This window comes from Lissotriton helveticus, chromosome 6 (assembly GCF_964261635.1).
Source record: "Lissotriton helveticus chromosome 6, aLisHel1.1, whole genome shotgun sequence".
NCBI lineage: Eukaryota > Metazoa > Chordata > Amphibia > Caudata > Salamandridae > Lissotriton > Lissotriton helveticus.
This window is the reverse complement of record NC_136067.1, coordinates 1013506810-1013534354: the sequence shown is the minus strand read 5'-3', so window position 1 is coordinate 1013534354 and position 27545 is coordinate 1013506810. Positions and strand designations below refer to the sequence as shown.

At 43.2% G+C, this 27545-nt stretch overlaps 1 protein-coding gene across 1 annotated transcript in view; it reads right to left on the bottom strand.

Annotated features, from left to right (window-relative positions):
- Nucleotides 1-4137: 4137 nt before the first annotated feature.
- Nucleotides 4138-27545, bottom strand: part of PACRG (parkin coregulated) — a 1423914-nt gene continuing 1400506 nt past the window's right edge. The window contains exon 5 of the mRNA XM_078648640.1: nt 4138-4629. Within this exon, the coding sequence (XP_078504766.1) occupies nt 4469-4629 (161 nt within the window). The 3' untranslated portion in view covers nt 4138-4468. The remainder of the gene's footprint in view (nt 4630-27545) is intronic.

The following is a 27545-nucleotide window of genomic DNA, read 5'->3' as shown; positions in this document are numbered from 1 at the left end:
CTCTGGTGGGTTTAATGGTTACAGATGGACCGTGATCATAATAACATAGTAGAACGCTGTTTTGGGAGAAAACGTTTCGGATTCATCTCACTTTGTATCCCAATTGGTTAGTTGAAATATTTTGCTCACGCACCGGGTATTTTTGAAGCAGTTATTGTTTTGGGTATGAACTCAATTCCTGATTCGTTGAACTAAGGGCACCATTTTGATTTTGCCACTTGGGTGATGGAGTACAATACTCCATCGCCCTGGCGAACGTTCCGACTGCCAAATTTGAAATGTCTGAAAATGTCCAAAAATTGGTGTGGTCTTAATACTTGCCTTGAAGGAGGGAGGGAGACCCTATCCGGGCAAGGGCTGGCCGTGGGTACCCAAGGTAAAAAAGGGGACTTAGGGGAGTACCAGGCCATATGCGCTGCAACTTTGAAGTATGGCTCGTTCTGACATGATGGAATTGTGCAGTAAGGTTAGTTTTTTATATTTTCAAAAATAAAGTCCCAAAGGAGATTTTCTTTTTTAAATTAAAAGAAAAATGCCCCCTAACCATAGGACTTCCCTCCCATGACAAGGGGGACATTAGACAGTGCCCCTTATTGGTTATCTGCACGTTTTTCCTGTTAGTAATGGGCAGTGAAAACTGACTTCAGTGTCTGCCCATCTAAGTTAGGTGGGCAGACAATCAGGTCAATCACAGACAGCCCTTACTCCGGCGGGCCCTCCGTGGGGTGTAAACATTACAGAGACAGAGTAGCCTCTGCCGTGGTTACTCCAAAGGTTCACCTGCATCTAAATTTGGCAGGCAAATCATTATATTGGCTGTAAGCATACTCTTCCACCATTGTGGTGGAGTATGCTTACCACCAAAATATAAATCAGGCCCTATGTAAGAAATACAATTCAATCCATTCAATTTCTATCCAGTCCATATTGATAAGATCAGAAACTATTCTTAATATATTTCTTCTCAGAGTGTGATTTCAGTCAGAAGAGATTCGGATTGACAAATGATTTGCCATACACAAATGTTTATTTTGCTGATGACTTTGCCATATGAACTCCCTTAGAGGGTTGAAACAGTAACAGTTTAAATTTTCTCCCAGAATAAAGTTGAAACGTGCTGGAGTAATAATCTAGTAGCATACCTGCATCTGCCTCAGCTGAACTGTCAGCATCTGTGACTGAATTTTCAACTCTCCTTCAAAATAGTGATGGGCTCTTTCTTCACTTTTATTAAATCCACTACAGCATTACTATAATATCTGTACAATTGTATGTATCGTGAGCTGTATTAAATACTGAATAAAAATTTCTTTAAAAGTGTAAGTAATGTTAATGAAACAGTGGAGTACTTTCCATAGTGCCACAGGCAAACCCCTGAATATGTTTAGATAATTCACTAAGATATAGCAGAAAAAAGTTAAATAATTGCCACCAGGACACTGAGTTAAAGCCTTAGGGTTATGTCTTGGCACTTCAGGATGATGAGACACTTCTACATACTGCAAAAATTAAGACATCTCAGAGGCCCAAGGTGGTCTGATCAAGTGTTGAAAGAGACCATTATTTCCTAGACATTATGTGACGTTTGATGAGCTCTCGTTGTAGTCGTTGTAGGAACGCATATCAAGTAATGATCAGTTGTTCTAATATGCTCAAGCATTTGCATACACCATGTTTTAATGAGGGAGTTGCATTGAGTGGGCGGGTATGCCAAGACATAGGTCCCTTCATTACCATGCCAAAGGGGCTTGCCCCCCCCTCCGCGCCCTCCCACTGATGAGGCCTGTACATTGAGTCATCTGGCATCTCTAACAAAGGCATGTGTGAGTCCGGTCAGTGATGCTTATGCATGATTAGATCAAAGAGGTCAAGGATAGCATATGTATGCAGACGATAATGTATTGTAACATACAGATCTTCATTGATAAGAAGGCAGGGAATGGATTTCCATGCAATGTGAAGTATGCAATCGTATTGTACAAGTGTTTTCCACTGTAAGTCAGGGACTGAATGGGGTAAACACTCTACTACATTTCTACCTTAAATATGGCCCTATAACCAGAAGGCCACATATGAAGTGATCAACATTGACCCCCACGCCTCCAGCACCAATTAAGAACCAATCACTTTATCAAGCCTGATCGGTCATCCCTATCAGTTTATCAGTCCAACTAGTTTGTGTGTGCCTGCTTGTGTGTTGTATGATTATAAGTATGTTTTATGTGACCTAACATGTGTTTATTGTATGAGCTGCTTTGTGTTTGCTGGTTTTCACGGGTACCTGTATATCTTCTGGTCTGTGTACTGTACTTGCTGTGTGTCTAATAGTATTTGTGCATAACTACATATAGGTGTGACTGCATGGTTACCTGTGGGTATTTGCAGTTGGATACCTACATATCTGTTGGACTTTGTGCGAGGTGCATGTAGGGTGTGGCATATGAGTTTATGCACGGTTGTCAGTGTGTGGCTTAGGTTGCATATGTGCATGTAGGTATAATCCATACAAGTGTGTGCAAATATGGTCACACGACCTAAGCATCATACAAAATCATACACCCATACTGGCTATGTCAGTGCTGTTTTCATCACTGAATAGCTCTTTGAAGCTCTTATATGTGTGGGAATAGTTTGCAAGTAGTCAAGCTCAGGCCACTAAAGTAGCAGCCAGAGTTCCAGTTTCTGGTGGGCACGTGTTTGTTATGTTGGCATATGATAAGGATTTAAAACTCTGGTTAGTTTCTTTATATTCTCTACTTTTAGTTGTATCATCATTTTCCCATTGTTGCATAGTCTAAATATAAGTTCATGATTAGCATTGTCGTCGGTGGAGATGAAGAGTTAGTCATTAGTGAAGACAACACGGGCCTTTTTACACGAAGTGCCCCAGGGGCGCAATGGGTGTTTGCGCCTTCTTTGCGTGCCCTCGAGGCACTTTGGTGTTACAGAAGGGGCTGCAGACACTTCTGGAATACTGAAAGCGCGGACGCGCATACAGCACCAGCGCTTCCTCAAGAGGTTGTTCCCTCATTGGCATGGGGGCATGCCCCATGAAGATGATGGAATCCCTTTGCCTCTGCACCCGTGCCCTATTAGAGACGTGGACGTTGAGGCAAAGAAGCTCTCAGAATGCGCACTGGCAGTGTGTATCCCTCAAAGGTGGCGCACTGTCAGTGCGCTCCCTGATGGCAGCTCTCTGGAGGGGGCAAAAGGGGCCCTATGGACATCTTCATGCCGGTGGGTGCAGCCATTCACTGCACCCACCTGCAAAGGGATCTCAAATCCCCTTTTAAACTGCAGGCGGGTTGCCGTCTGCACAGTAAAACACGTGGCGGCGACTTCAAAGACACGCTCCGTATTTCACATGAATGCGCTGCCCTAGGGGCTGCACTGGGGGCAGCACATTCTATGTAATAGGGTGCACTTTCTCTGTTTGCGCCTGGAGCACCTGTTTTAAGGTACACCGGGGTGTAAACAGGGAAAAAGCGCCCTAAGCACAACAGGCCCCCTGGTTGATTGATGGTTGGCTTAATTTTGCAGAAAGACAGACTTTGTGGTATATCTTCTGGAAGAGCAGATCAGTTCTGGTTGTCATTGATGGTTACTGGGGTTGTAGTGAAACATTGTGTTTTAGGGATTGTTCAACTCTTCAGTGATTTATTGCTCTTGATACATACCTGGACTTATCTTCTCTTGCTTTTTGTTGTCAGGCTATGCTTTACTACTTTCAAACTGAGCGAAAACTTAAAACGACCCCATCCTTACTGTATAACACCTCAAAGCAAATAAAGACACCTTTTGTCGTACATATATATGTTTTTGTAATTGACACGCTTTTTTAATGAAAGCTCAATTCACATAACACAAAAGGTAAAGCTATCGGAAAAACAATTTTTTCAGGATACTTTGAGCCTGACAGAAAGAAGGGACTGGGGTCTTTCTGAATGCCACCAGTCTCACCGCTCACTTTCCTTGCGAATCACAGCACATTATTCCGCACAGCTGCCGGGGAGACATGGCTGAATTGGTGTTTCTCTTCCATGACAAACACCTATTAAGCAGTCAGCCTAAACCCTCCCCGTTACAACCCCTGACATCACCCCCAGGGCACGCAGACACAGACCAGCAATTTCGTAGTTGCGTATGAAAATTATAGCTTTATTGTCTCTACAACTGGAGGATTAATTCTGGCCCCCATGCCAGCCAGCTCTGCTATAAAGAAGCAATTCTTCCGTGGTACAAATAAGCACAGTACACCATTGTAATCTTGGGAACAGTCACCATTTATGTATTAGATAAGCCTTGTTCTCAAAAGTGCTAATAGTCTGCTGGCCCAAAAGCTGCTTCTGTATCAGCTGTAGAGAAAGGAGGCATAAATAACAAGAATCTTAGGGAGGAACAGTGATAGGCTTTCTGGAAACAAGTGAACCCTGCACTTTTAGACATGGTTTCTTTGCTTTTTTCCCCTTTAGTTTAGCAAGCACGACTCGTAGGTGGGCACCATGTATTTTATGTTTATGAAAGCGTCTTCTCCTCCGTAGCGCTCGAAGACCTCTAGCGTCTCCTGGATCAGGTCGCCGATGTTTTCCCGCTTCTGCTGGCTGTAGTCGATGCCGTCCCCTGAGTTAACTGCGGGACAGAGAAAGGAGGGTTATGTTAGGTCTTGGTTTTAGGCTTAGAGTAGACACCACAAATGTAGCTCATTTCCTATTAAATTAGTTTAAGTAGTTGCACAAGGCTACTAGATAATCAGATATGGTCTCCTGATACATGACAACGTGGAAGAACAAAATTGCGTGTGAGAGGGTCACTGGCTAGGTCTGGTGGGAGCTGAGGTCTGGTGGTTTATTCATTTTTTATTCTAACATGGTATGGTGCGAACATCACCCCTGGGGTATCAGAACGCTTTACACATGCACAAAGGGCAGAGGCAAAAGGAAAACTAATATTAGTCCCAGCTACAAATGGATACAGTAGTACAAACATAATAATTTTAAATAAAACAATCATCAAAACGATGACAGCAATTAATATTCATAAGGGTAATTGACGAGAGCGAGAGGGGTATGGGGAGTGGAGATCCTAGGATCTAGGGCATGTTTGTTCATGAGTAATGATGTAACTTCTTTCTTGAAGGAAACAGTTGAGGAATTAAGTCTTGTTAAAACGCTGTTTATTGGCAATCATAGGGTATTCTTTTTTTCGACTTTAGAAACGCAGGACTGCACAGTATGTGTGATGCTTTGTGCAGGGGCGGCCTTAGGCATGTGCAAGCTGTGCACCTGCATAGGGCCGCCAAACCCCAGGGGCCTCCACGCCAATATATATCCTTAATATAATAATCCTCTGAGGATGGATACATATTTGTGTGGCGGCCCCTGGCAGGGATTTGGAGACCTCCGGCTCTGTTCCACTTCCAAACACCCTGACCCCGGTCCCCTCCCTTCACTGGCCTCTGCTCCTGCGTTCCCGCCTGGACCCCCTCTTCTGGGGCCCCCTACCTATGCTCCCTGCCCAGGGCCTAGAGCCGCCCCTGCTTTGTGCAGCACAGAAGTTGCAACTCAACATTTTTAAAATGATTGTTTATGTGCAGGAAGGGTCACCTTCCTGCACAAACAATCATGCATGGCGTTTTGCTGTTTTTGTGTGTTCAGGCCGCAAAATGCAGCACACGCAGAAACAGCAAAAACGAGAAAAAACAAAGCATTTCATCTTGTTGCGCCATATTAAGACCAGGCTTTATTTGTCTTAATTTTGGTGCTGTCCCATATTTATGCCACCCTTGTAAATTTTGGGAGTGTCAAAATCAATGGGTGTTTTAGCGAACGCCCACCACAACACCCATTGCCCACCCCTTTCACGCTAAGTATAGAGTGAAAGGGTGCCTTATTTACAAAGCAGCATTAGGCCATGTTAAGTGGTTTAACACTGCCTTGTAAATAAGGCGAAGCCCGTATCGCCACATGAACATCTTTAAAAGTGACGTTCCTGTGGCAATAGGGGCTTGTAAATATGGCCCACAGTTTTTAAGATAGGGAAGAACTGCTTTGATTCCTGTAATTCCATTAAAATCCCTCTTCTTTTTGATGGATGTTGTCATTCTTCACAGCAGTAGTTCTTGGCTGATGCCCTCTCACATTTGAAGTATATGCGAGAGGACAAAACAGGAGCAGGGTTAGTGAAACAACCCTGGTACTGCTCCACTCCCCTCGCACGGAGAAAGAGGAATCACTGGTGCAACTGTGCTCTTTTCAAGTTCCTGGGAGGAAGGTGCTACAGTGAAACCAACCTGGAGGTGACCTTAGTCAGACCACTGTCAACAATAAACAAATTAATCTATTACTCTGGGCCAAAATACTTAAGGAAAAAGGTTTTAAAAAGCAGGTATATGGTGGAGCTACTGGTCCACAATTACATGTTCTGGGGCTATCATTTAAATGACAGATCTGTTGCTTAACAATGTCTTGCCTTTGGAGAGGAGTCATGTCTCCAATAATCAACAGAATATTATGATAAAGAGTACTTAGAAAGGCTTCCCTGCACAGAGGGCCATATTAATCTCTTCATTCTTCCCCAACATCTTCTCATAACTCATCTGAGAAGAAAGTTTCCTAAAAACACATCAGAGTGCAGACCAGGCCTTCTTAACATTTGTCAATGTGAAATGAAGTCGGCATAAAGTTGAAACCCACAGAGTAAAAAACTGAGCGAGACAGGCCCGAAATCCCAAATTAATGGCTCTGCAGTTTATTTCTTCTGTCAAATAGTTAGGCCAGATCCTTTTTTAATAGGTATGGTAATTGTAAGGATATAGTGGGAGGATATGCAGCATTTTCACTAGTAGGTTTATCACATGCAAAAAAATATTTTGCATCTGCAGATATCCTAAATGTATAAGAGTACAAAGACTGAATACCTTCATTTTCATAGGGATAGCTGAGAACTGGAGAAACAAAGGAGGTGTAGGGAACAAAAAGCACATCAGAAACAAGTTACTTACCAGTACACTGTGATCCTGCAGTATTAATATATTTCCTGGAGTCACATGCTTAAATTTCCCCCTTCGTTATGGTGGGAGTACCATGGCAATAATAACAGGCAGTGCCATAAATAAGCATTGAGAACCATAGAGAAGTTAAGTGACATTGATAATCAATTCACATTGTTTTAGAAGAACCAAATTGCAACCCATGAGAGCACAGACCCTGGACCACTCTTCCCCTTTAGGGCCACCATACCTTAGATTTCTAACCATGTGTTATGTGTGAGGGAGTCTCCTGAGCTCACACACGACAGGGAAGATTTAAACATGTGAATCTATGAAAGAGTCAATACTGGAGAAATGTTCCTAAGTCCTTGACACAAGTCCATCCAATACAAACAAGTCATAATGGAAGAGCTTTTACAAAATATTTTTAACACACTCTGTAGATTAAAGCACCTATCATTTGTCCAACAAAATGATTAGTATTTCACATTTCCTTTTCTATCCACACAGGCCTATTCAAAGTATGTGCAAATATCTTGAGCGCACTTGAGTGGTTTGAAAGTTAATGTACTGCTCTGACCACCAGTGTGATTTCTTTCCCAGTTGTCTGGTATATACACTGTTCTTAGTTCTACTTCCCACCACTGTTTATAAAGAGTTAGAATTTGTACTAGTGATGCTGGTAGATCCTTTCTAACGATCAAGCGCTCTACAAACTTTGAACTTCCAGGATCATAACAATCCTGCTGATACCTCTGGTTTCTTTGTGCATACATTATGATAATGTATGCACAAAGAAACCAGAGGTATCAGCAGGAATGTATAAGTTATAAGTATAAGTATAAGTTATACTTTTGAAGTTATGGACCCATGACTGGCACCATGTTACATTATTTTACCCCCAACTTATTAAGGGTCACACTTGGTAGATCCTCTAAGTCCTACGAAATAGATCTAACCTTTTTTCAGAAAAGGAGAACTGGCAGATATCTCTCGCTCTGCCAAAACTGAGTTAGGCTTGAGAAGAAAGGAGTGTTTAGAGTCAGATTAACCTGCCAGATAATCTCTCATTCACAGGAGGTATATGTAGAATCCTGTCCTCTACCCCTGAAATCAGTATGCACACACAGTAATTGGTGTTTCACTAAATGAGTGTTGACTACACACTAACTTTCTACAAATCATGTGCCTTAAAGCAGTGCTTTCCAAACTTTTTAGAACCATAACTCAAGTTTTAGAACAACAAACTTTTGGGACCCATTAGCTTTAATGGACATGAAGAGGTCGATATTTTAATGTAACTGAAGCATCGTGGGGTAGCAAACTGTCATTTACATACAGCACATTTGCCTTTGAAACAGTCACTAAATTTGCACAGACATACCGTTTTTTTGATAAAACTATACTGCACACAAATGATAATGTGTGGAAATTGGGTTTCAGTGAATATTTATCACTTGCGCCTCACCAAGTAAAGTGTCTTGATTTGTTTTGATCCAAGTAAAATGTTTGTTTCCATCACACTTGAGAATTACAAAAAAAGTGCTTCATTTTTGCCCTCTAACTGCTGAATGTGTACAGTTTGTTTATAAGTATTTACATTTTGTTGTGTGTTGCAAAAAAATGACATTCTACAGTCTTTCTTTTCGCACTTCCAGTACTCAAGCAAGATTGTCATTGTTCGATTTACTTTTCTTTCTCTTGACCGCAAAGTGAGAGTTTGTAAACACCAATCCCTGTGATAAAAACATAAGTAGCAATTTCCCAGAAAACATAGCCTGACATCTGACCTCTGTCTCTGAAGCGCCAACAAATGTGACAAGATAAGTACAAAAAGTAGGCGCATCTTAATTTATTGCTACGACTTTCGTGACCCACCAAAAATCGTCTTGTGACTCACCAATGGTGATAAGACCCACAGTTTGTGAAAAATTGCATTAGTGTGATTCTATGTAATATAAGCAACTCAGCAACAATTATACAGTTTAGGTCAAAGGTCAAATGTGCCACATCCCTATCCTATTAGTTTGTTCAAATTGGCTGAAACCAACCTCATAACAGTATGGTTGAGGAAGTCTGAATTAGCTAACAAGCTAATATGCCAAGTCATGCGTTAAAATAAAATAACCTAACAAACACAGTGTATATAAGGGTGCCTTCAGGTCCTAGGACAGAATTACATGGTTTACTCTTCCTCCAGGAACTGGTTCATGCAGGCGCACGAAGCCCATTGGGCTCAAAGGGTTTCAGCTCCTGTCATGTGTGTCAGCCCTGCTGAGACAGCTTCCCGGGCACACACACACACACGGTTTTTGCGCTGCTGTGGGCTGGAGTCCGTCTTCTTGCAGCCGCACCCAAGTACTTCATAGGTCTTTGAGGTCTTTAAAAGACCATTCACTTGTTAACGAGGCTCTGTTGTTTTTTTCACCCCTTCTTAGAGCCCCTGCATCTCCACTCTGCCTATGACTGGAAGAATTAGACCCCCGCCCTGAAATTTTTATCAGCCCCCCCCCCCGAAATTTGGCTCTAGTTGCGCCTCTGAGTTCATGTGTCTGAGCCTATCCCCAAGGCTTTAAGTGGGCTGGGTCTCACCGGTGCTGAGCACCTGCAGTTTTTTAAAGAGGGCCTCAAAAAGGGTCTCTATCAGGCTCTGTTTGGTGCCCGGGCACGGACTGCCCGTGTTTTTTTCAGGACTGCAGTGACAGCAGGCACGTAGATGTGCACGTGCTCACACTGCTCACTTCTCACTAGTGGAGAAGTTACGAATTGACGTCATACCAGGTGAGCGTTGTAGGAGAAGGGAAATCATTTAAAGTAATTTTCTCTCTGGATTTCCCTTCTCTTTTTGAAATGCAGGAGCAGCAACATCGTTGTGGTGTCACCAAGGCTTTAAGTGGAAGCTTTTTCAATATTATATATGACAAGCCATAGTTGCTGCTTAGTTATCTTATGCAACTAACAACTATTGACAAAGCCAATAGTCCTGACTTGTTGTGGGTATGATGTATCATATATCTGGTTGCAATGACAGAAACAGCAAAATACAAGCTGGGTGGCACACTATGCTAAGCACAGATTTTTACCTTAATGGGTTTAAGCCACGCCCTTAATTACGGGTTAAAGCGGGTACAAGGGAACCCAGTAGGTAGTTAAGGACCTTGGGTAGTAATTTCTAAAGCAACAATGGTCCTTAAAAGAAACAATAGGGACATACAGATAAAGTATAGTCTTCAATGAGTCCTATATTCATTGGTGTCCAGCCGGACACAATTTAATCAGTTAGAAAATTAAAAAAACTAATTGTAATGTAGCGGACAAACAGTGCAGTGGGACACAATCCTGCATCCGAGTTACAAAGAAAAACAGCCAATACAGTGGGACACAATCCTGTATCCAGTTTACACAGAAATCACACAAAAGGAAAAATGGTTTAAATGCAAAAAAAACGTTTTTCAGGCAACAAATTGGCAGAAGCTTAAGGTCAAATGGAAATGTATAGACAAGCTATCCGCGATAGTTAACACACTGATAGGACACAATGGTCGACTGTGTGAAACTATACAAGTAATTGACAGCGTTTCGATCCCTTACAGCGTATAGTGGGATCATCATCAGGACTGTTGTGTTTCACATGCCTGAATTGAATTACTGCCTCGAGGGAGGAAGTGCGTCTAAAAAGCACTGTGGATATTTACACGATCGAAACCTTCATGGTGTGGTGATACTTCCAACGTGTGGGCAGACAATTCCTGGATTAGAAGGATACGAGGTTGCTGGAGAATGAATCCACTGGGCAACCATCCTTAGAAGGGCAATGCCTTCCGAGACTGCACGATGGCTACGGGCCGCTTCCGCAAATGTGGGGCTGCTAGGTTGCAAACTCGCATCCTTCTAATCCAGGAATTGTCTGCCCACACATTGGAAGTATCACTTCAGCACGAAGGTTTCGATCGTGTAAACATCCACAGTGCTTATCAGACGAACTTCCTCCCTCGAGGCAGTAATTCAATTCAGGCATGTGAAACACAACAGTCCTGATGATGATCTCACTATACGCTGTAAGGGATCGAAACACCGTCGACCACTTTTATAGTTTCACACAGTCGACCATTGTGTCCTATCAGTGTGTTAACTATCGCGGATAGCTTGTCTATACATTTCCGGATAGCTTGTCTATACATTTCCATTTGACCATAAGCTTCGGCCAATTTGTTGCCTGAAAAACTTTTTGTTTGCATTTAACCCATTTTTCCTTTTGTGTGATTTCTGTGTAAACCGGATACAGGATTGTGTCCCACTGTATTGTCAGTTTTTCTTTGTAACTTGGATGCAGGATTGTGTTCCACTGCACTGTTTGTCCACTACATTACGATTATTTTAGAATTTTCTAACTAATTAAATTGTATCCGGCTGGACACCAATGAATATAGGACTCATTGAAGAGTATACTTTATCTGTATGTCCCTATAGTTCCTTTTAAACGCCCTTAATTACATCGGACACGCCCCTTTGAGAGACCCCCCTAGTTTTTTCATCCCACTTAAAGCCCTGCCTATCTCTATACGAATATCTTATATACTGTTTCTAGGCAAGGATGATCTATGGAGGGAGGATGGTTGGCTAATGCCTCGCTCTGGTATCATTAAATAAGGGATATTTGAACAATACTTCTTGTTCAAAAAGTGTATGCAGAAGATTACTACTACTTTCCTTCCTTTTTCCTACAGGACAGAACACACAAGGTCATCTCCCTCAGAGCTATCTCTTCAACTAGGTCACTACAAACAATGCGTGCACCAAACAATGGAAAGTTTCCTTGTCAGTGTTATTAGCATGAGCTGGAAAAAGACTGTAATCAAAGCACATCTTTAGCAGCTGCAAAAATAATAAGAACAAGTTGATCTGCTTTTGTTCACTTGCACCTCGCATGCATTACATCTAAATGCAAAGGCGGTGTTGGAATAGAATGCGCTAGATGCAATCAGGCCTGTATTGCAAGTAACATAACAAACATACATAAAAAGCCCTCCTATGCATGTTAGTGCCGCATTTGCGTTTTAAATTGGTTCTGGAGAAAAACCACAATCACTAGGACCTGAACGTCATTCGCAGACCAGCACGCTTAAAAAAAATGAACAAGCGTAAACTATTACATTAATAAATATGGCATTGGTGGCAGTAAAGTAACTTTTCCATTTGTCCTTTGTGGTCCCAATTCACAAAGAGTTTGCTGTGAGTAGAAGTAATTTACTCAAGGGTGCAGCTTCCTTTGGTACAGCAGGTGCAGTGGCACTGGGGCCTAGATGTCTGAAGGCCCTACAGAACCTTCAGTATTGCTGTAGTTCAGATTTTAAACAGCAGTTGGGGCCCATTTCTTTCCTTGCACTAGGACCCACCATGACTCACTGGCTACACCAGTGCCTTGTAAAACAGGCGTGCTACAGGAGTTACAGCAAAATCTGTGTCACTCAGGCCCTGCAAGTCTATTTTTGCTCTCTGTAGGGGGCATCTTAATGCCTTCCATCAAAGACTATCGCCTAAAAAGCGTAGGGGTTGCACCACTGCAGCTTACCAATTAAAGGGAGTAAGGACGAAAATAGAAGGGAAAAAAACACATCTGACCGACGACTTTAGATTCACACTTAAATGCAAAGTTTAACTGGCATCCAAAGCAGCGCACAGTGCCGAGCCGCACACTGTTCCGGCACTTGCTTCTGAAATGTAATTGATTTCGGAGTGCGCCTTCCATTTTAGGAAAACCTCATTTCACATGATAAATACCTCCCGGGGAATCGTAAAAGGGTCATTTCCGCGCGAGATGTGTCCAACGGTTTCTTAAATTGCGCGGCAGGTAGACTCGGACAACTCGCGGTAGGAGCTCGGGGTTACTTAATTACTCGGGGAGGACAAACGCTATGCCTCATAAAGAGAGTGCTTAATGGGATTCAGCAAACGAAGGGGAGCTGTTATCGCAAACATACCATTAAAAAGCAAACGCATCGTTGCTGCGTGCATTTTCATCCCAAATATACTTATTATGACTCCGTTTTCACGCAGGCCAGGGGCGCGGAGGCGCTGGGATTTACGACTGCTCTTCGAGTTTACAAAACTCCAGTCCCAGGCACATAAGTACGTTGTTTCCTAGCCGTGGAAGTCTTGCACGCAGATGTATGGTATTCAGATACATTTCTGCTATATGACCTTTATTCCCACCAAAAACCTGTAAAGTCTGTATTGCCCAGCGTCCCTCTGCATAGGGTTAGAAAATTGGAGCAATTGTTACATTTTAGCTTTGCATGCTAAATTGTTTTTCTGTTAACGATTGCTTATAGGCGGTTTCACTAACTGGAGCCAATTTACAGAACTTTACTACTTTGCCTTGGATTATTTTACCGCTTTTATTTTCCCTATGTCTAGAAGTGCATGGCTTTGCCCCCCTATCACACTTATTTTAACTTATCTTAATTTGACTGTACTTCGGTAGACTGTGTTTTACTTATTTTATATTTTCATATTTCTCACCATTTGTTTAGCTTTCTGTTCCATTCCAAGTAGCTGTGCTGGAAAGCGAGCTTCCAGAAGTACCGGCGCTTCCTATCTTTTGGACTTCAAGGTGCACTACATCCCTAAAGCCGTCTACGTCACCATTTCAGGGAACATTGATACTGATGTAGAATGAACAGCTAGGCTGGACACAGAGGCCCTTGATCGCTCTGCTGCTATCAGCTGGTCCTTTGCCCACCTACAAAGGTAGACAATGTCAACTTGATTTAGACCAATCTTTCGGAAAGCTCTAAATCCCCTTTTCTTGCTAAAACTGGCTACCCCATAATGCCGTTTCCTCCACGCTTACATTCTTGAAGCGTCATAGTATTTCCTTCAGCTCTCAAAAGTGCTTCTACTAGAAACAGGTCCAAAGTTAATTCTACTACCTTCAGCAGTGCTTTAAAATCCTGTCCTTTAAACTATCCCAGATTATCTACCCATTTTGAAAACCACAATTCTTGAATCATGTGTCGCTCTGGCTGTATTATTGCGCATGAAACTTTTTGTTTTTGCTCATACCTCAAATCCCTGGGACCCCCTAATACAGTGAGGACTTTAGGGCCACCAAACATCAAGGTAAATCTCTCAAACAAAGCAGGAGGTCCGGCTATAATCCAGCCACTAAACAAGCCATTGCTCTTGCCATTTAAAAATATAAATCTCTTGTCAGACTGGCAAGATCTGTTCATTACTGGTAAAAGATTTAATCTGATAATTATTCTTCCTGTGACATTTTTTCTATTGTAAAGAATCTTTGCAACCCCTCAACCTCCAATAATGTTATCCAGTCCTCTTGGAATCTTTTCTCAAAGGTATCCCTCTTTTTCCAGCATAAAGTCACCATCCTATTTCATCTAGATTAATCTGTGGTCTTTCCTTCTCTTGCCCTCCTGGGTTGCCAGATTCCCACCTCCTCTCAGTTCTGTACTGCCTCTGTTAACTTTATAGTCACTTTGCTTAACTTCCTTCAATTGGGTTCCCCATTGGAAGTGTGTATTCCCCACGTTCTTTAAATATGGTGCACACACCATAAGCCGCACACTGCTCGATCTATGTAATTTGTCCATTGCTTAAGCCTCTGTTCGGCAGCATGGAAACAAGCCCTAGTCATTTCCTTACTCAAAACTCCACTAATGATATTTCAATTTTAAGCAACCAGCCATCAATTCTGCTGTCTTCCTTCTTCAAAACTAACAATGATCTCGATTACTGGCTAGCTGACTCCATTGCTATTCACTCCATCTTGAATCTGCCTGGCTCTGCTGCCCTGATACTACTCAATCTCTGTGACTTTCGATATGTTCATGAACGACTTATTTCTCGTCTCCTCAGCAGTAGGCTCTGTAAGCAAACCATGGCCTGGCTGAACACTTTTCTCTCTGGCAGAACACATACTGTCCATCATCCCCCTTTTCGCTCTGCGTCTCATTCGGTTACCTTTGATGCTCCCCAGAGATCCTCTCTGAGCCCCAGCATTATCAATATCTACATTACTCCCCTCATTTCTGTTCCTCTCCTTCGTTTTCAACTTATGTTCCACGCTTATGATGCACAACTCCCCATGTCCTTTAGCAATACAACCACAAACACTCCTTGCAGTAGCTGGCTGGATGTCTAGTAACTTTCCTAAGGGACAAGACCTTGGTCTTTATTTTAGGGCCCTATGCTTCCATCTGGTCCTCACAGTGGTGGGCAAGAGACCTTGGGCTCTCCCCTAACTCCCTGCTACAACAGCTAGAAATCTTGAAGAATCCGGACTACTTCCTTTTCGGAATCTTCACTGGCTTCCTGCTACTAAGCACTTCATTTTTTAAATTCCTACATCTCTGTCACTGCAATTTCAACCACATTGTTCCTTTTTATGTTGGAAAAAACGTTCTTAGGTATTGCCCAAATCTCCCTTTGCGTTCATCTAGAGCCTACTTGCTCTCTCTCCCTCACTTCAGACGCATTTGCACTGGGGGGCACTCCCTTTCTTTCATGGCTGCGAAGCATTGGAACTTGCTCCATTTTCTCGTTAAAAACAATTCAGGATCATCTCACCTTTAGGAAAGAATAGAAAACTTGGCTCTTCCAGATTGCTTACTTCCTTCCCTTCTACTAAACTTTGCCCTGTACCAGGACACAATTTGGCGTAGGAACATGCTTTATAAATCCTGCTCATTCATTAATTCCAGCCCATAATCCCCATGAAAATGGGGCAAATTGTGCACGTTCTCACACTTACAGAACCACATAGAGTGGGTGGTTCAGGTCTAAGTGCCTAATTTTAGAGAAGGGGAGGGGGGAGTGAGAGAATTGATAGATAGAAAGAGAGAGATTGTATGAGGAGACAATGGGAGCATATTTGCAAAGGCTGCTTTTGGTTCCCCAGCTGGCTCCAACAAAAATGATCTGCTTGCATAGTGAAAATTTCCATGTTCCATGAAGTTGTAGGTCATTGCCTTATTTCAACCAGTTCAAAGTTCCAGCTGGCAATTATGAAAGCGGAATATCTCCAGGCATAGCAGAACACTTGTGAGTGACACCTCTGCGTGTAAAAGTGGCTTTGTGAATCAATTGTCAGTTTTGAATGTGGAGCTTCAGACTTTTTTCAGCCTAATTTAGAAATCAGCAAAAAAGATTTGTGACTCTGGATTTTAAGACTCCTATGAGTGGCCTACCAAAGTTCATTTATGTGTAACAAAAATCAGGGCTGGACAGGCCTTTTATTCCACCAGGGTATTTCCCCAATAGACTGAAGCCCTTGGAGGCTCCTTTTGAAAGGCCAAGGCTGCTCCTAGTGCCTCTGTCACTTTCCCCAGTTCCCCAAGGTTAAATGCAAGCGAGGCACAGGGAGGCTTTGAGAGAGAAAAGCGCTCAGAGAGGTGGAGAGTGAGAGAATCGATGGACAGAAAGAGAGAGAGTGTGTGAGTGGACAAAGGTAGTGGGCTGTTTTGAGCATTTTTGTAAAGGTTGCTTTGGATTCCCCAACATTTTCTGCTTTCATGGTGAAAATGTTCCAAGCATTTGTCGATCATCGCCTTATTTCAAACAGTTCAACATTTATTAGAACAAACATTGGCATAGCCAATAGGTCTCGCTTTTGGGACTTTATAAGTATTGTGAAGTGATGATCAATTTTGGTTATGCTCAATAAATAAAAAACATTTAGAAAAAATAATATCATCTTTAAACAGTCATGATAAACCGCTTGGGAGAGTTTCAAGATATACTTAAAAAGTTAAACACAACATGATTTTGGCTCGTGGTTTGTCAGATTTGGCGGTTATAGACGGACCACGGTTGCATCACGAGCAGGCAGCTGCAATGTCTGTTGACAGCTGATGGAATCCCGATGGTGCGTGCAACCAGTGGCAGTGTGCATCGCAAGTGTATACGAGGAGGGGCACTGTACCACAGTGAGTAGCATATACAAGGGCACTGCATTGGTGGCCCATGGATGGACATGCAGTGTGATGGGTGCTTTGGGCCAACTGAATGTGGGCAAATGGATGACACTGGCAGTGACATTCGGGAGTTTGGTCATGATCACAGGCATGTTGGACAGTGGCAATTACCTTCTAGGGAACTAAACAATCCTACCTCTTTTAGCCACAGAGTGTTGTCAAGTATGCAAATAGAAAGAAGAGAACTATATAGAGCACAAGTTTCCCCCAAAAAATAAAAAGTGATATCCTAAAGATAAAACATTGTGTGATTAGATAGGTAAGTGAGAGAATGTAATTTTGCTAAGTCTTCCCATTTTCTCCTTTCCTCCACAGCCCTGGGAGGTGAACTCTACTGTGCCTCTGTCCCGGGGTTACCCCATCTCAGCTCTCGGGGGATGGCGGTCAGATACCTGGCGCTGTGGAGTTGCTTTCACCGTGTCTGGAGCCGTGGGGAGGCCTGGAGGATGATAAGTGCAGCGCGAGCTCCGCGAGGAAACTTAGGCGGCTCAGTCACGTATATGGCTGTGGTTCTGGCCACACCCTTTAAGGTCTGACCAAAAAAACGGTTCGGAGGGTCCCGCCCCACGGTGATGCATTCCATGGTTAGGTGGGGGTTACTCAGGGTGGGTTCGGTCTTCTGTGCAGTGGGGCAAGCAGTGACTCATACTGGATTTGTGGTGGTATTTTTTTTCTTTTTCAAAACGGTGTGCAAAAAGGACTGTGTTTACTAATAAACAAATGTCAACGTTCGGTTGCGAAGTGATTCACGATAGTTACTACAAACGGAGCAAATCCTATCTTTGCTTAAAATGCTCTCAATGACAGGCTCGCCTTTTAAAGTTCGGTTTGAGCAGGGGTATAGCGGGACGCACCACATGCACACCTATGCATTACTATAGCTCTTACCTACCGGTTGCCAAGGTCTCAATGATATCCGAGCGGCACACATGCTGAGATGAGGCAGAGGCGTCGTTGCAGTGGCGCACTGAAAGTAAAATAACAAAACGAGTGGTCCGCGCGCGCCACACACCGAGACATGTGTTTTGAATTATCGCGCACGTATCTGTGCACGATAATTCAACACACATGGAGCCTGTGCGGGTAACCGCAAATGATAGGACATGGGCGGAGCAATGCGCCCGCCTTTGGCCAACTGCGTGCTTTCTTTGTTAAAAAGACGCACGCAAACGCCAATAGCAGTTGACAAAACAAAAGTAGACGCACGAGCATCTGGTGTGATTTCTGAAAGCCCTTACATAAAGTCACGCAGAGCAGCACATGCGTGCTGAGCTAGGCTCGACCTAAAAAGAAATTCATGAACACAGGAAGGTGGTACATACTACCTCCTGAAACAACATGTGCATGCTGGCCAAAATGAAGCCCCTAATGAACAGGCCAACACATCCATTGCAATTACAAAAATTGTCCTCATTCCTTTCAGTAGATGGTGCAGCTGATTGATGGGCCCACAGAATTCAAGAGGTTACTGTACCCAAAGAGAATCTGCCATGAACCAAATTATTTACAAAGATGAATGTGTGCGCTTATGGAAGATGTGACCAACTTCAGAGGTAGCATTAAACCAGCACCCATACATTAAAAAACCTCTGGCAGCAGTAAATCCCCCCCCCCCGCCCAGAGACGAGACACAGTGAGTGCACTATACTAAATTGGTCATGTCCATGAACTATTTTATCAAATTTATGGTTTTGCTCCAGCAACTGCGTTTGTAGCAGGTGGGGCGATGCTCCTCAGCCCTAAAGGAGGAACCGACACTGCCAGATACTTTACCAAGGGAGACGTGCCCTGCAACAAGTCAACATTCCATTCACACATGGGTGCAGCGAGAGGCAGGTCAGCAGCAGAGTTGAGCCTATCATTACTGCAAGAGGTTCCGTGATACATGGCCATGGGTGTGAGAGGCCCAATGTAACCTAATTGTGGCTGTCTTTTACAACCCAGCTGTGGAGCGAGGATACACAAAACCATTTTACCTGCTTAAATTAGGTCCTATAGTGCATTTGTAATGCCATTGGTGGGTAGTGAAGTTCAGTGGCTGAAGTACTCAATGTGTACGAGGCAGAGAAAGCTTCTCAAAGTAAACCATGTAACATTTGGAGCATGGCACAGATAAGCAAAGCCCAAATGGCTGCCAAACTCCTACACTTGAGCTCCCCCTGCACATATCACATTTCCCTTCCGACTGAATACTGAATAGGGATTTGGGAAATCCAGATACCCAGCTTGCCCACCTGTCTCAGTACAGAGTTCTAAAAATCTGGCTAACACATTCAAACATTGACATTCAAAGAAACAAATGATTGACTCACCCAGTTCAAGTGTATCTGTGTTACAGAGTATGGTATTGCATATAATCCTTAAATTATGCCATCAAACATTCTGTTGGTCACTAAACAGATGAGACCCAGCTAGAACTGGTGCATGCCGCCTTTCAGCAAATCGCTAACATAGTCCATATCATTCTCATGACAGCAATATAAAAAAGTGTCTGGTTGCGGAAGGACTGACCCTGAACATGGTAGCATGTCCTCACACTGAGATCATTCAAGCTACAATATGAAGATCTCGCAGTGGGAAGAGTGATATTTGCCTATGGAATCAGAAACCTCAAGAGGAAGCTCAAACTGAGTTCTCGAGTTCCGTGAAGACCTCTATGTCATGACGCGTTTCAGTATTTAAAGGGACAATCACACATCCATTTTATAATGTGTGACACCACTTACCCTCAAAACGTTTCTGAGTTACTTTCCATGGCATGATCAGTCAGGAGGTATGCAATGATGATATTGTTTTGGTGGCTACTACTCACGACGTACCTTTACTTTATCTTAGACGCCGTCCTTAAACATACACTGCGATAGACATACCCAAATGAAAAATGGTGCCAGCACTCTATGTACCACGGTGCTGTACCAGAGATTGTTACTATATGCAGTGCGGGGAAAGGCACATAGCCTGGAAGATTCAGGAATCCCAGCTACTGAGGTGTTAGATGTTGTACAATCCGGCGGAAACACTGCACATACCAGAGTGCAGTACAACAGGCCATTACTAGAAGTCACTGAAGAGCCTTAAGGGTTCAATACTACTGAACTACCCCGGAAGATACACATCCTCAGGGGATTACTAAAGGCCCTGTAGGCTGGACAGCAGCAACTGAATGCCCCAGTATAGAAGAGCTCAACCTGTTGGTAAATGTCACTGAAGAGGCACTCCATTTGTTGAGCAGGACTCTGACTTTAATTGAAACAAAGAGAGAAATGTGTCCACCTACTTCCCAATTGCGAACCCATGAACTTCTCATTTTCAATACCAACTTCTTTTATAACAATACCGCCACCATGGTCTGGAACAGGCACACAACGCCCTCCCCCTCCCCCCCCCCCATTGTGTGTGGTAGCCCGGTCTGAGTCAGCTTCCCGGGCACAAACACAGCCGCACCTGAGTACTTCACAGGTCTTTAAAAGACCAGTTGCTTGTTAATGAGGCTTTGTTGTTTTTCACCCATTCTTAGAGCCCCTGCAGCAACTCTGCCTATTGCTTGGAGAATCAGCCCCCCCCCCCCGAATTTTGTTTGCAGTCAAGAGAGTTAGTGACAGCAATGGGATGGCATGCTTACACTAACCATAGTGGTAATCCATAATTACAAGTACATAACTTGTTTAATCCACAATGTATGCAGTACACAGGTTCCCACTAATTGAACCTCCTACTATACGAAAGCCAGCCTGGTAGAAAGTAGTGGTAGAGGCTGTGTCAGAAACTCTTGTAGATGAGTTCACTTCCAACCCTAACAAATATAGACACTAAGAGCCCTATGGTTACATCTTGTAAATGCATGCAAAAATGCATGTCTCACCTAAGGCAATGTTAGTGGTGCCTTTCATGGAGAACAGGCCCTACGTTCTTGTGATTTAGCTTCTTAGTCTTATCCTACAGTAAAGCAGTCCTATTCACAAGGAAATTAGCTCCTCTTTATGAAAGTAATCCTCCCAAAAGGTAGAGTTTCCTGGGTTTTGAATCTAAAGCAACAGCATAATGGCAAAGGTGACTATGATTTTGGGTACTTTGCTGGAACTGTCTAAGCACTTAGATTTCAGCTTTAGATGCCACTGGTGCACTTAACTATTTCTCTGTAGCCATATTATGTTCCCCAGGACAATTGTTTAGTGGTACAAACAGCTACTCTGCTTCATTTGTTTAAATATCTTTATTTGCATTTTGTCAAACAAACAGGTTACAGTTAAAGAAGAAAGTGAGGAAAGGGAAGGAGGGAAAGGTGAAACAGGTAGGATAGAGATCTTGGATGAGACAGTGAACAAATAGTCATTACAGGTACAATAAAGGGTTGGCAGGTATTGTCTGAATATCTGCAAACTGTGATAAACATTAAGTCCATATAGCAGGTGAGTGGCCACAGATTGCATTTTTGTTGTGTTAAATATGTATCAACTATCAGGAGGATCACCCTTTAGTGTCCAGACGGATGTAAGAAGAATATTCATCCGTTCTCAGCTATACACATCAATGTCTGTACTTGGTTAGCCAGTTCGGACAGCTACTGGGCTTCATGTGTTTAACTTTCCTGTTAGGTACCAACCCTAAACTCAACCAAGGGTGGGCTTGTTACGAAACTCAGGGCCAACCTCCATTAGAGTGTCTATTTGGTTGACGTGGCTTACACCAACCCTCCCATTTGTTTGCGCTGCCAAGATACCACACTGCAATCAATAATATTCTCATGATTGGCAACCATATAACAACATTTCTTCCCACTCCATCTCTCAGTTGGTTAGTGTTAGAAATGGGGTCTCTAGTTGGCAGCGGTTTGCACCCTTTCCAAGTAGGGACCATCACCCTAGTCAGTGTAAGGGAGTCACACAGGTCAGATAACCCCTGCTCATCCGCTTGATAGCTTGGCACGAGCAGGCAGGCTTTACTCAGAGGCAATGCGCAAAGCATTTGTAGAAACACACAGTAACACAGTGAAAACTCTACAAAACGAATTCACACCAGTTTAGGCAATATTTATCTGAATAAAACAAGACCAAACAAAAATAAGACATCATACACAAGTAAAGGTAGCACTTTTCAAAGGTTAAATAAGTTAAGTTCTTAAAAACCTTTGGATGGGTTTCTCTTAGCATAAAGTACCTTGAATGTACCAAAATGCGAAGGCACCGGAAAGCAAAATGGTGCTCCGGTAGCTTACTCCCAGAGGAGGTGGTGCGTCCATTGATTACTTCTACGTATGGGAGGTGATGCGTCGGGTCCTTACCGTCAGAGGAAGTGATGCGTCGGTTCCTTATGGGAAGGGGAGGTGATTTTTCGATCTCTGGACAAGTGGCCTCGGGTCACTACTGCTGGGCAACACAACATTAATGATCAGACAGTGTCGAAGTACGATGCCTCGAAAATCCAGATATGTTCTGTCAATGTGCTCCGTCTAGAAAACTGGTGCTGAGAGTCGATGCGAGGATTTTCTTACCAGTTTGAACTTCAAAGGGCCAAGGAACTGGATTTGGCACCACTTGGCAAGTCAGGGCTCTCAGCAGACGAGCCCAGGCACTAGCAGGTGAAGTATTTGATGGCCCGAGACTTCTTAACAGGAGGCAAGCAAGCACAAGCCCTTGGAGAACCTTGGAAGCAGGATACAGATAGCAAAGTCCAGTCCTTTTACTCCCAGGACAGAAGCAGCAAGCATCAGGCCAGCACAACAAAGCAACAGGCAGAGTGGCAGCAGTCTCTCCTACAGCATCCAGCTATTCTTCCTGGCAGAATGGCATTTAGTTCAGAAGTGTTCCTATTTGAGAGTGGCAGAGGTTCAATACTTATACCCCTTTCTGCCTTTGAAGTAGGCAAAAATCAACAGGAAGTCTTTGTTGTGGACAAAACCCTGCCTTTGCCTGACCTGCCTCCAGACACACTACAGGGGGTGGAGAACGGCTGTAGGTGAGAACAGGCCCAGCCCTATTCAGGTGTCCGTGACAACTCCTCCCACCGCTCTAGCCCAGGAAGGCCCATCAACCTAATGATGGCCCATCAGGATATGCAAGGTACACCTCAGCTCCCCTTGTGTGACTGCCGAGAGTGAATGCACAAACAGCCCAACTGTCATCCTAACCCAGACGTGGATTCTAGAGACAGGCAGAGGCACGGAATGGTAAAGCAAGAAAACACCCACTTTCTAAAAGTGGCATTTTCAAACATGCAATTTAAAAACTGACTTCACCAAAAGATGTGCTTTTAAATTGTGAGTTCAGATAGCTCAAACTCAAAATATTTATCTGCTCCTAATGGGAAATTACACTTAAAAGATAATTCAAGATGTGATTCCTTACACTGGAGCTCCATGCTATACACTCTCCCGAAGTTTCGAATCCCAGATGAGTATGTGAAATGGGTTACCCTATTGTATATGGACCCCACGGCACATGTACGTACAGGGGTACATATTTCACAACAATACGCTGTAGCGAGGGGTACTCGGCAAGGGTGCCCACTTTCACCCATGCTGTTCATCCTAGCCCTAGAACCACTTGCTATCAAACTGTATTATGGCGGAACACTGGGGAATACGATTGGGAAACTACACACACATTATTTCGGCATATGTGGATGATTTAATATTATACTTTAATAATCTTAGCGATGATCTTGAGCCGGCACCCACTATTTTCCATTCCAAATGCTGTCAGGGCGCTCTATTAATGAGTCCAAATTGTATGCGTACTTGTTTACTGACGATACACAGGCTGATCCATTACGCTTTGGCCAGTGGACGTTTCAAACAGTGCCAGTCACCTTTAGGTACCTTGGCATCAAGTATACAGAGAGGTGGGAGATATATTAGATGGTAACTTGACCCAGGCTAATACAACACTTAAAGCGCAAATAAAATTCAGGACATCCTTGTCTGTGGCAGGAAAAGTGGCAATTGCCAAAATGGTAATGCTCCCCAGGCTACTTTATTGTTTTACCAATCATGATTCCAGCACGTGTTCCAAATCTTTGCTACCCTACTCGTAGAATTAATTTGGGGGACGGGACGTAGACGAATAGGATTGGCGAAACTCCAATATGGTACAAGACATGGATGGCTGGGAGTCCCAGACTTCAAACCCTACTGTTATGCTAGCCAATTACAGTGGCTGGCGTACTGGATTGCAGGACGCAACCTGCAGGAGATTGCATCACCTGGAGTGATTGGGAAAAGGGGGGACTTCATACACTTCTGTTGCCAAACAACAAGATCCCAGCGACAGCGCCCCCACTGTTAAAAATTGCATTGAGGTATTGGAAAAAGGCGCTGCAATATACAAAGATACAGATCCCATTTGCCCCCAATATTCCCCTACTGGGAATCCCACTTACGTTGGGGAAAGTAACACTGCAACGCTATATATGCTTGGGTCGATGCAGGATTAAGCACATTTGCGGATAATACTCTGATGAACCACGAAACATTTGTGAGGGAACAGGGAGTACCAAGTACATTATTTCTTCAGCATGCGAATATTATCTGATATGTCCGGACAACATGGGCCGCAGACGGGACGGCAACCCCCGACACACGAGCTAGCACACATGCAGTATCTAATGGATAATGGTAGTCATTTGACCAAATGGTAATATCAAGGAATTCGAGTGCATGCAGCAGTATCATTACAGACACTTCGTGATAAATGGACTGGTGACATAGGCCGTGAACTAACTGATAAAGAATGGGGACTTATCTTGGAATATCCAAGGAAGGTGTCACGCAACCCAAAGTTTAAATTTATTCAGCTCATGGAAACGCACCATGCCTACTTGACCCCCCCCCCCCACACACACACAAACTAAGTCTGATGTTTCAAGACATGGCGGATGTGTGCCCCAGATGCCATGCCACGAATGAGACTGGTACTTTATTGGTCAACGGTGCAATCAATATTAAGTGGCATTGCACGAGGGGGATGGGGAGGGAGAGAACCGTTAGATACTGTATATTGGGGCTAAGCCCTACAGGTTAGAAGGGTAGCACCACACGTAGATTTGCAAATTTGGCACTGCTACTTGCTAAAAGGACAATCACCATGAGATGGAAGGCCGCAAAAGCACCGACAATGTTAGACTGGTACAATGAAGTGGTTAGATGGGGTAAAGCAGAAGGTACAGAACTACAACGGGGGGAACAGAGGTGACTGTGAAATAAACCTATTTCAATGGAATGGAATGTGATGTTGGAGGAATTTATAAAAAGAGAGGCACAGACATCATTGACTGGATAATGTTAGTTTCTTTATGCTGTCAAAAATAAAATGGAAGGGTGGATACCAGAAGTTGTGTACTGTTGCATGTTTCTGGAATTATTTGATGGGCTTGTGTCACTAAGTGTACCTCTAAGTGTGGTTATGCTGACTGACTAACATATGTAGGAATGAAGAGCTGAGACTGTGGGATGGGAGAGGGGTGGGGTTCAGTCGATTTGTTATTAGATAAGGGGGAGGGTGGGTGGCTTCCTTCCTTATAATATTCACTGCACATTATATGTATAGCAGAAACAATGATACAGTAGACATTGTAACATACTAAAAGAAGAACCGTGAAATTTATTTCTTCGATGATACTGTCGGTTGCTTATAGTTATTGGTGTCATTGTTGGTTTTATTTTGTTCCGATGTATGGAATGTCCTGGTGGTCTCAATATGATGTAAATCAGTGATTACGGATGGCGTAATGTTAAGAAAATTAATAAAATATGTTCAAACAAATAAAAGATCATTCAAGGCAATCCACATCTTACCCATTGAAAGATATGCTCCTTGCAATAGTGAAAAAAGAAATTAGCTGTATTTCACTATCAGATCACATATAAACACAACAGTGCATGTCCTACCTTCTAAATACACTGCACCCTGCCCATGTGGCTGCCTTGGACCTACATTAGGGGTGGCTTACAGGTAGTAAATGGGAAGGTTTGGGCCTGGCAAGTGGGTGCACTTGCCAGGTCAAAATCACAGTTTAAACTGCACACACTGACACTGCAGTGCGAGATCTAAGACATGTTGAAAGGGCTCCTCGTGTGGGTGGCAGAATCAGTGCTGCAGGCCCACTGGTAGCATTTGATTTACAGGCTCTGGGCACACCTGGGACTTACTAGTAAATCAAATATGCCAATAATGTATAAACCAATAACCAATACAATTCACACAAGGACCATTTGCACTTTAGCACTGGTCAGCAGTGGTAAAGTGTCCAGAGTCCTAAAACCAATGCACAGTCAAAAACAGGAGGGCAGAAGCAAACAAACAGGAGAATCACACCAGAAAATGCTAAGTCTAACAGTTAGGAGTTTCACTGCCCCCCACCCCCCAATATGATTGTTCTTCTTGCCTTAACAAAAATATAAAAATCCTCTTTACTAGTTTTAGTATAAAAATATGTAAGTTAAGAGTTTTAGAGCCTTTGATGGGGTTTACTGCTATTAATCTTGGCTAGGTAGATAGTGGAAACAGCACTAAACAACTGCATGCTTAAGTGTAGACTGTATTTTAAACCTGATAAAAAGTGAAGCACATTTTGTAAGTGAACTGATTTCCACATCAGCATTTCGAACAATGCAGTGGGAGGAATGATTGGGGATGAAACGCAGTCACTCATAACTGCGTCACACTGCGGCTCTTAGACCGCTATAAAAGCGGCCGATGAGTTTGCGGCAGATGTTATGGTATGTGTGTGGACTGGAAGCCGTCGGAGACTTCAACTGCCCAGTCATGATCCAGCCACATGCCATAACCTCAGTGAACGTCAGTGCTTATTTTTACATTTTGCCATAAGTAGTTCATCTTAGTTAATCTCCGGCTGTTAGTCCTTCACGGTGTGTCTGGTCACACCTGTTCAGTCAGCAGGGAACGAGCCGACAAGGGCTTTAGGCTTTCTTTCATAGAGCTTTCCTATGTTTCTGTGGTATAAATGACTGCTAATCCCTGTCTGTAAAGAGCTCTGAAGCAAGTGATCTATTGTGCTCACCATCACTGTTAAAAGCTACATAAACAAAGGCAATTTCCACTCTAAAAAGAAACACCCTGCATGGATTTTCAACACTAGAAAAATGTGGGTTTTCAGGGCAAATTCTGCGAAGTACTGTCTCCCAATAACAATTTCCATAGTCTTCAGGAGTAGAAGTTTGTGCATATGTGTTGCTGCTTGTAACCCAGTGATTTACCTAATTTGACTAATGACCTTTTAAAAGTAACTATTCCCTTCATTTTTTTGCTGTTTTTGAGGTAGCGGCTATGTCTGTGTCAAGTAATTTATATTTAAGCAGCAGCCTTTAGCCATAAGATGTTTTTTTTTTGTTTTTTTAACAAACGCTTAATCGTTTGGACTCAAGGTGAAAGGTTGCTTGTGTTCACTTTCTGAGAAGGCTACCTGCATATGATGTCGCTTCTGCTATTAGATTGAAGCGAAACAATGCCAAGTAGACTTCTTAAAACTGAAAACGAATTCCTGCACAACAAGGCTTATACAGAGTGCACACCCAAAAAATCTTAAGTGTAGCTTTTCTGCCTCAA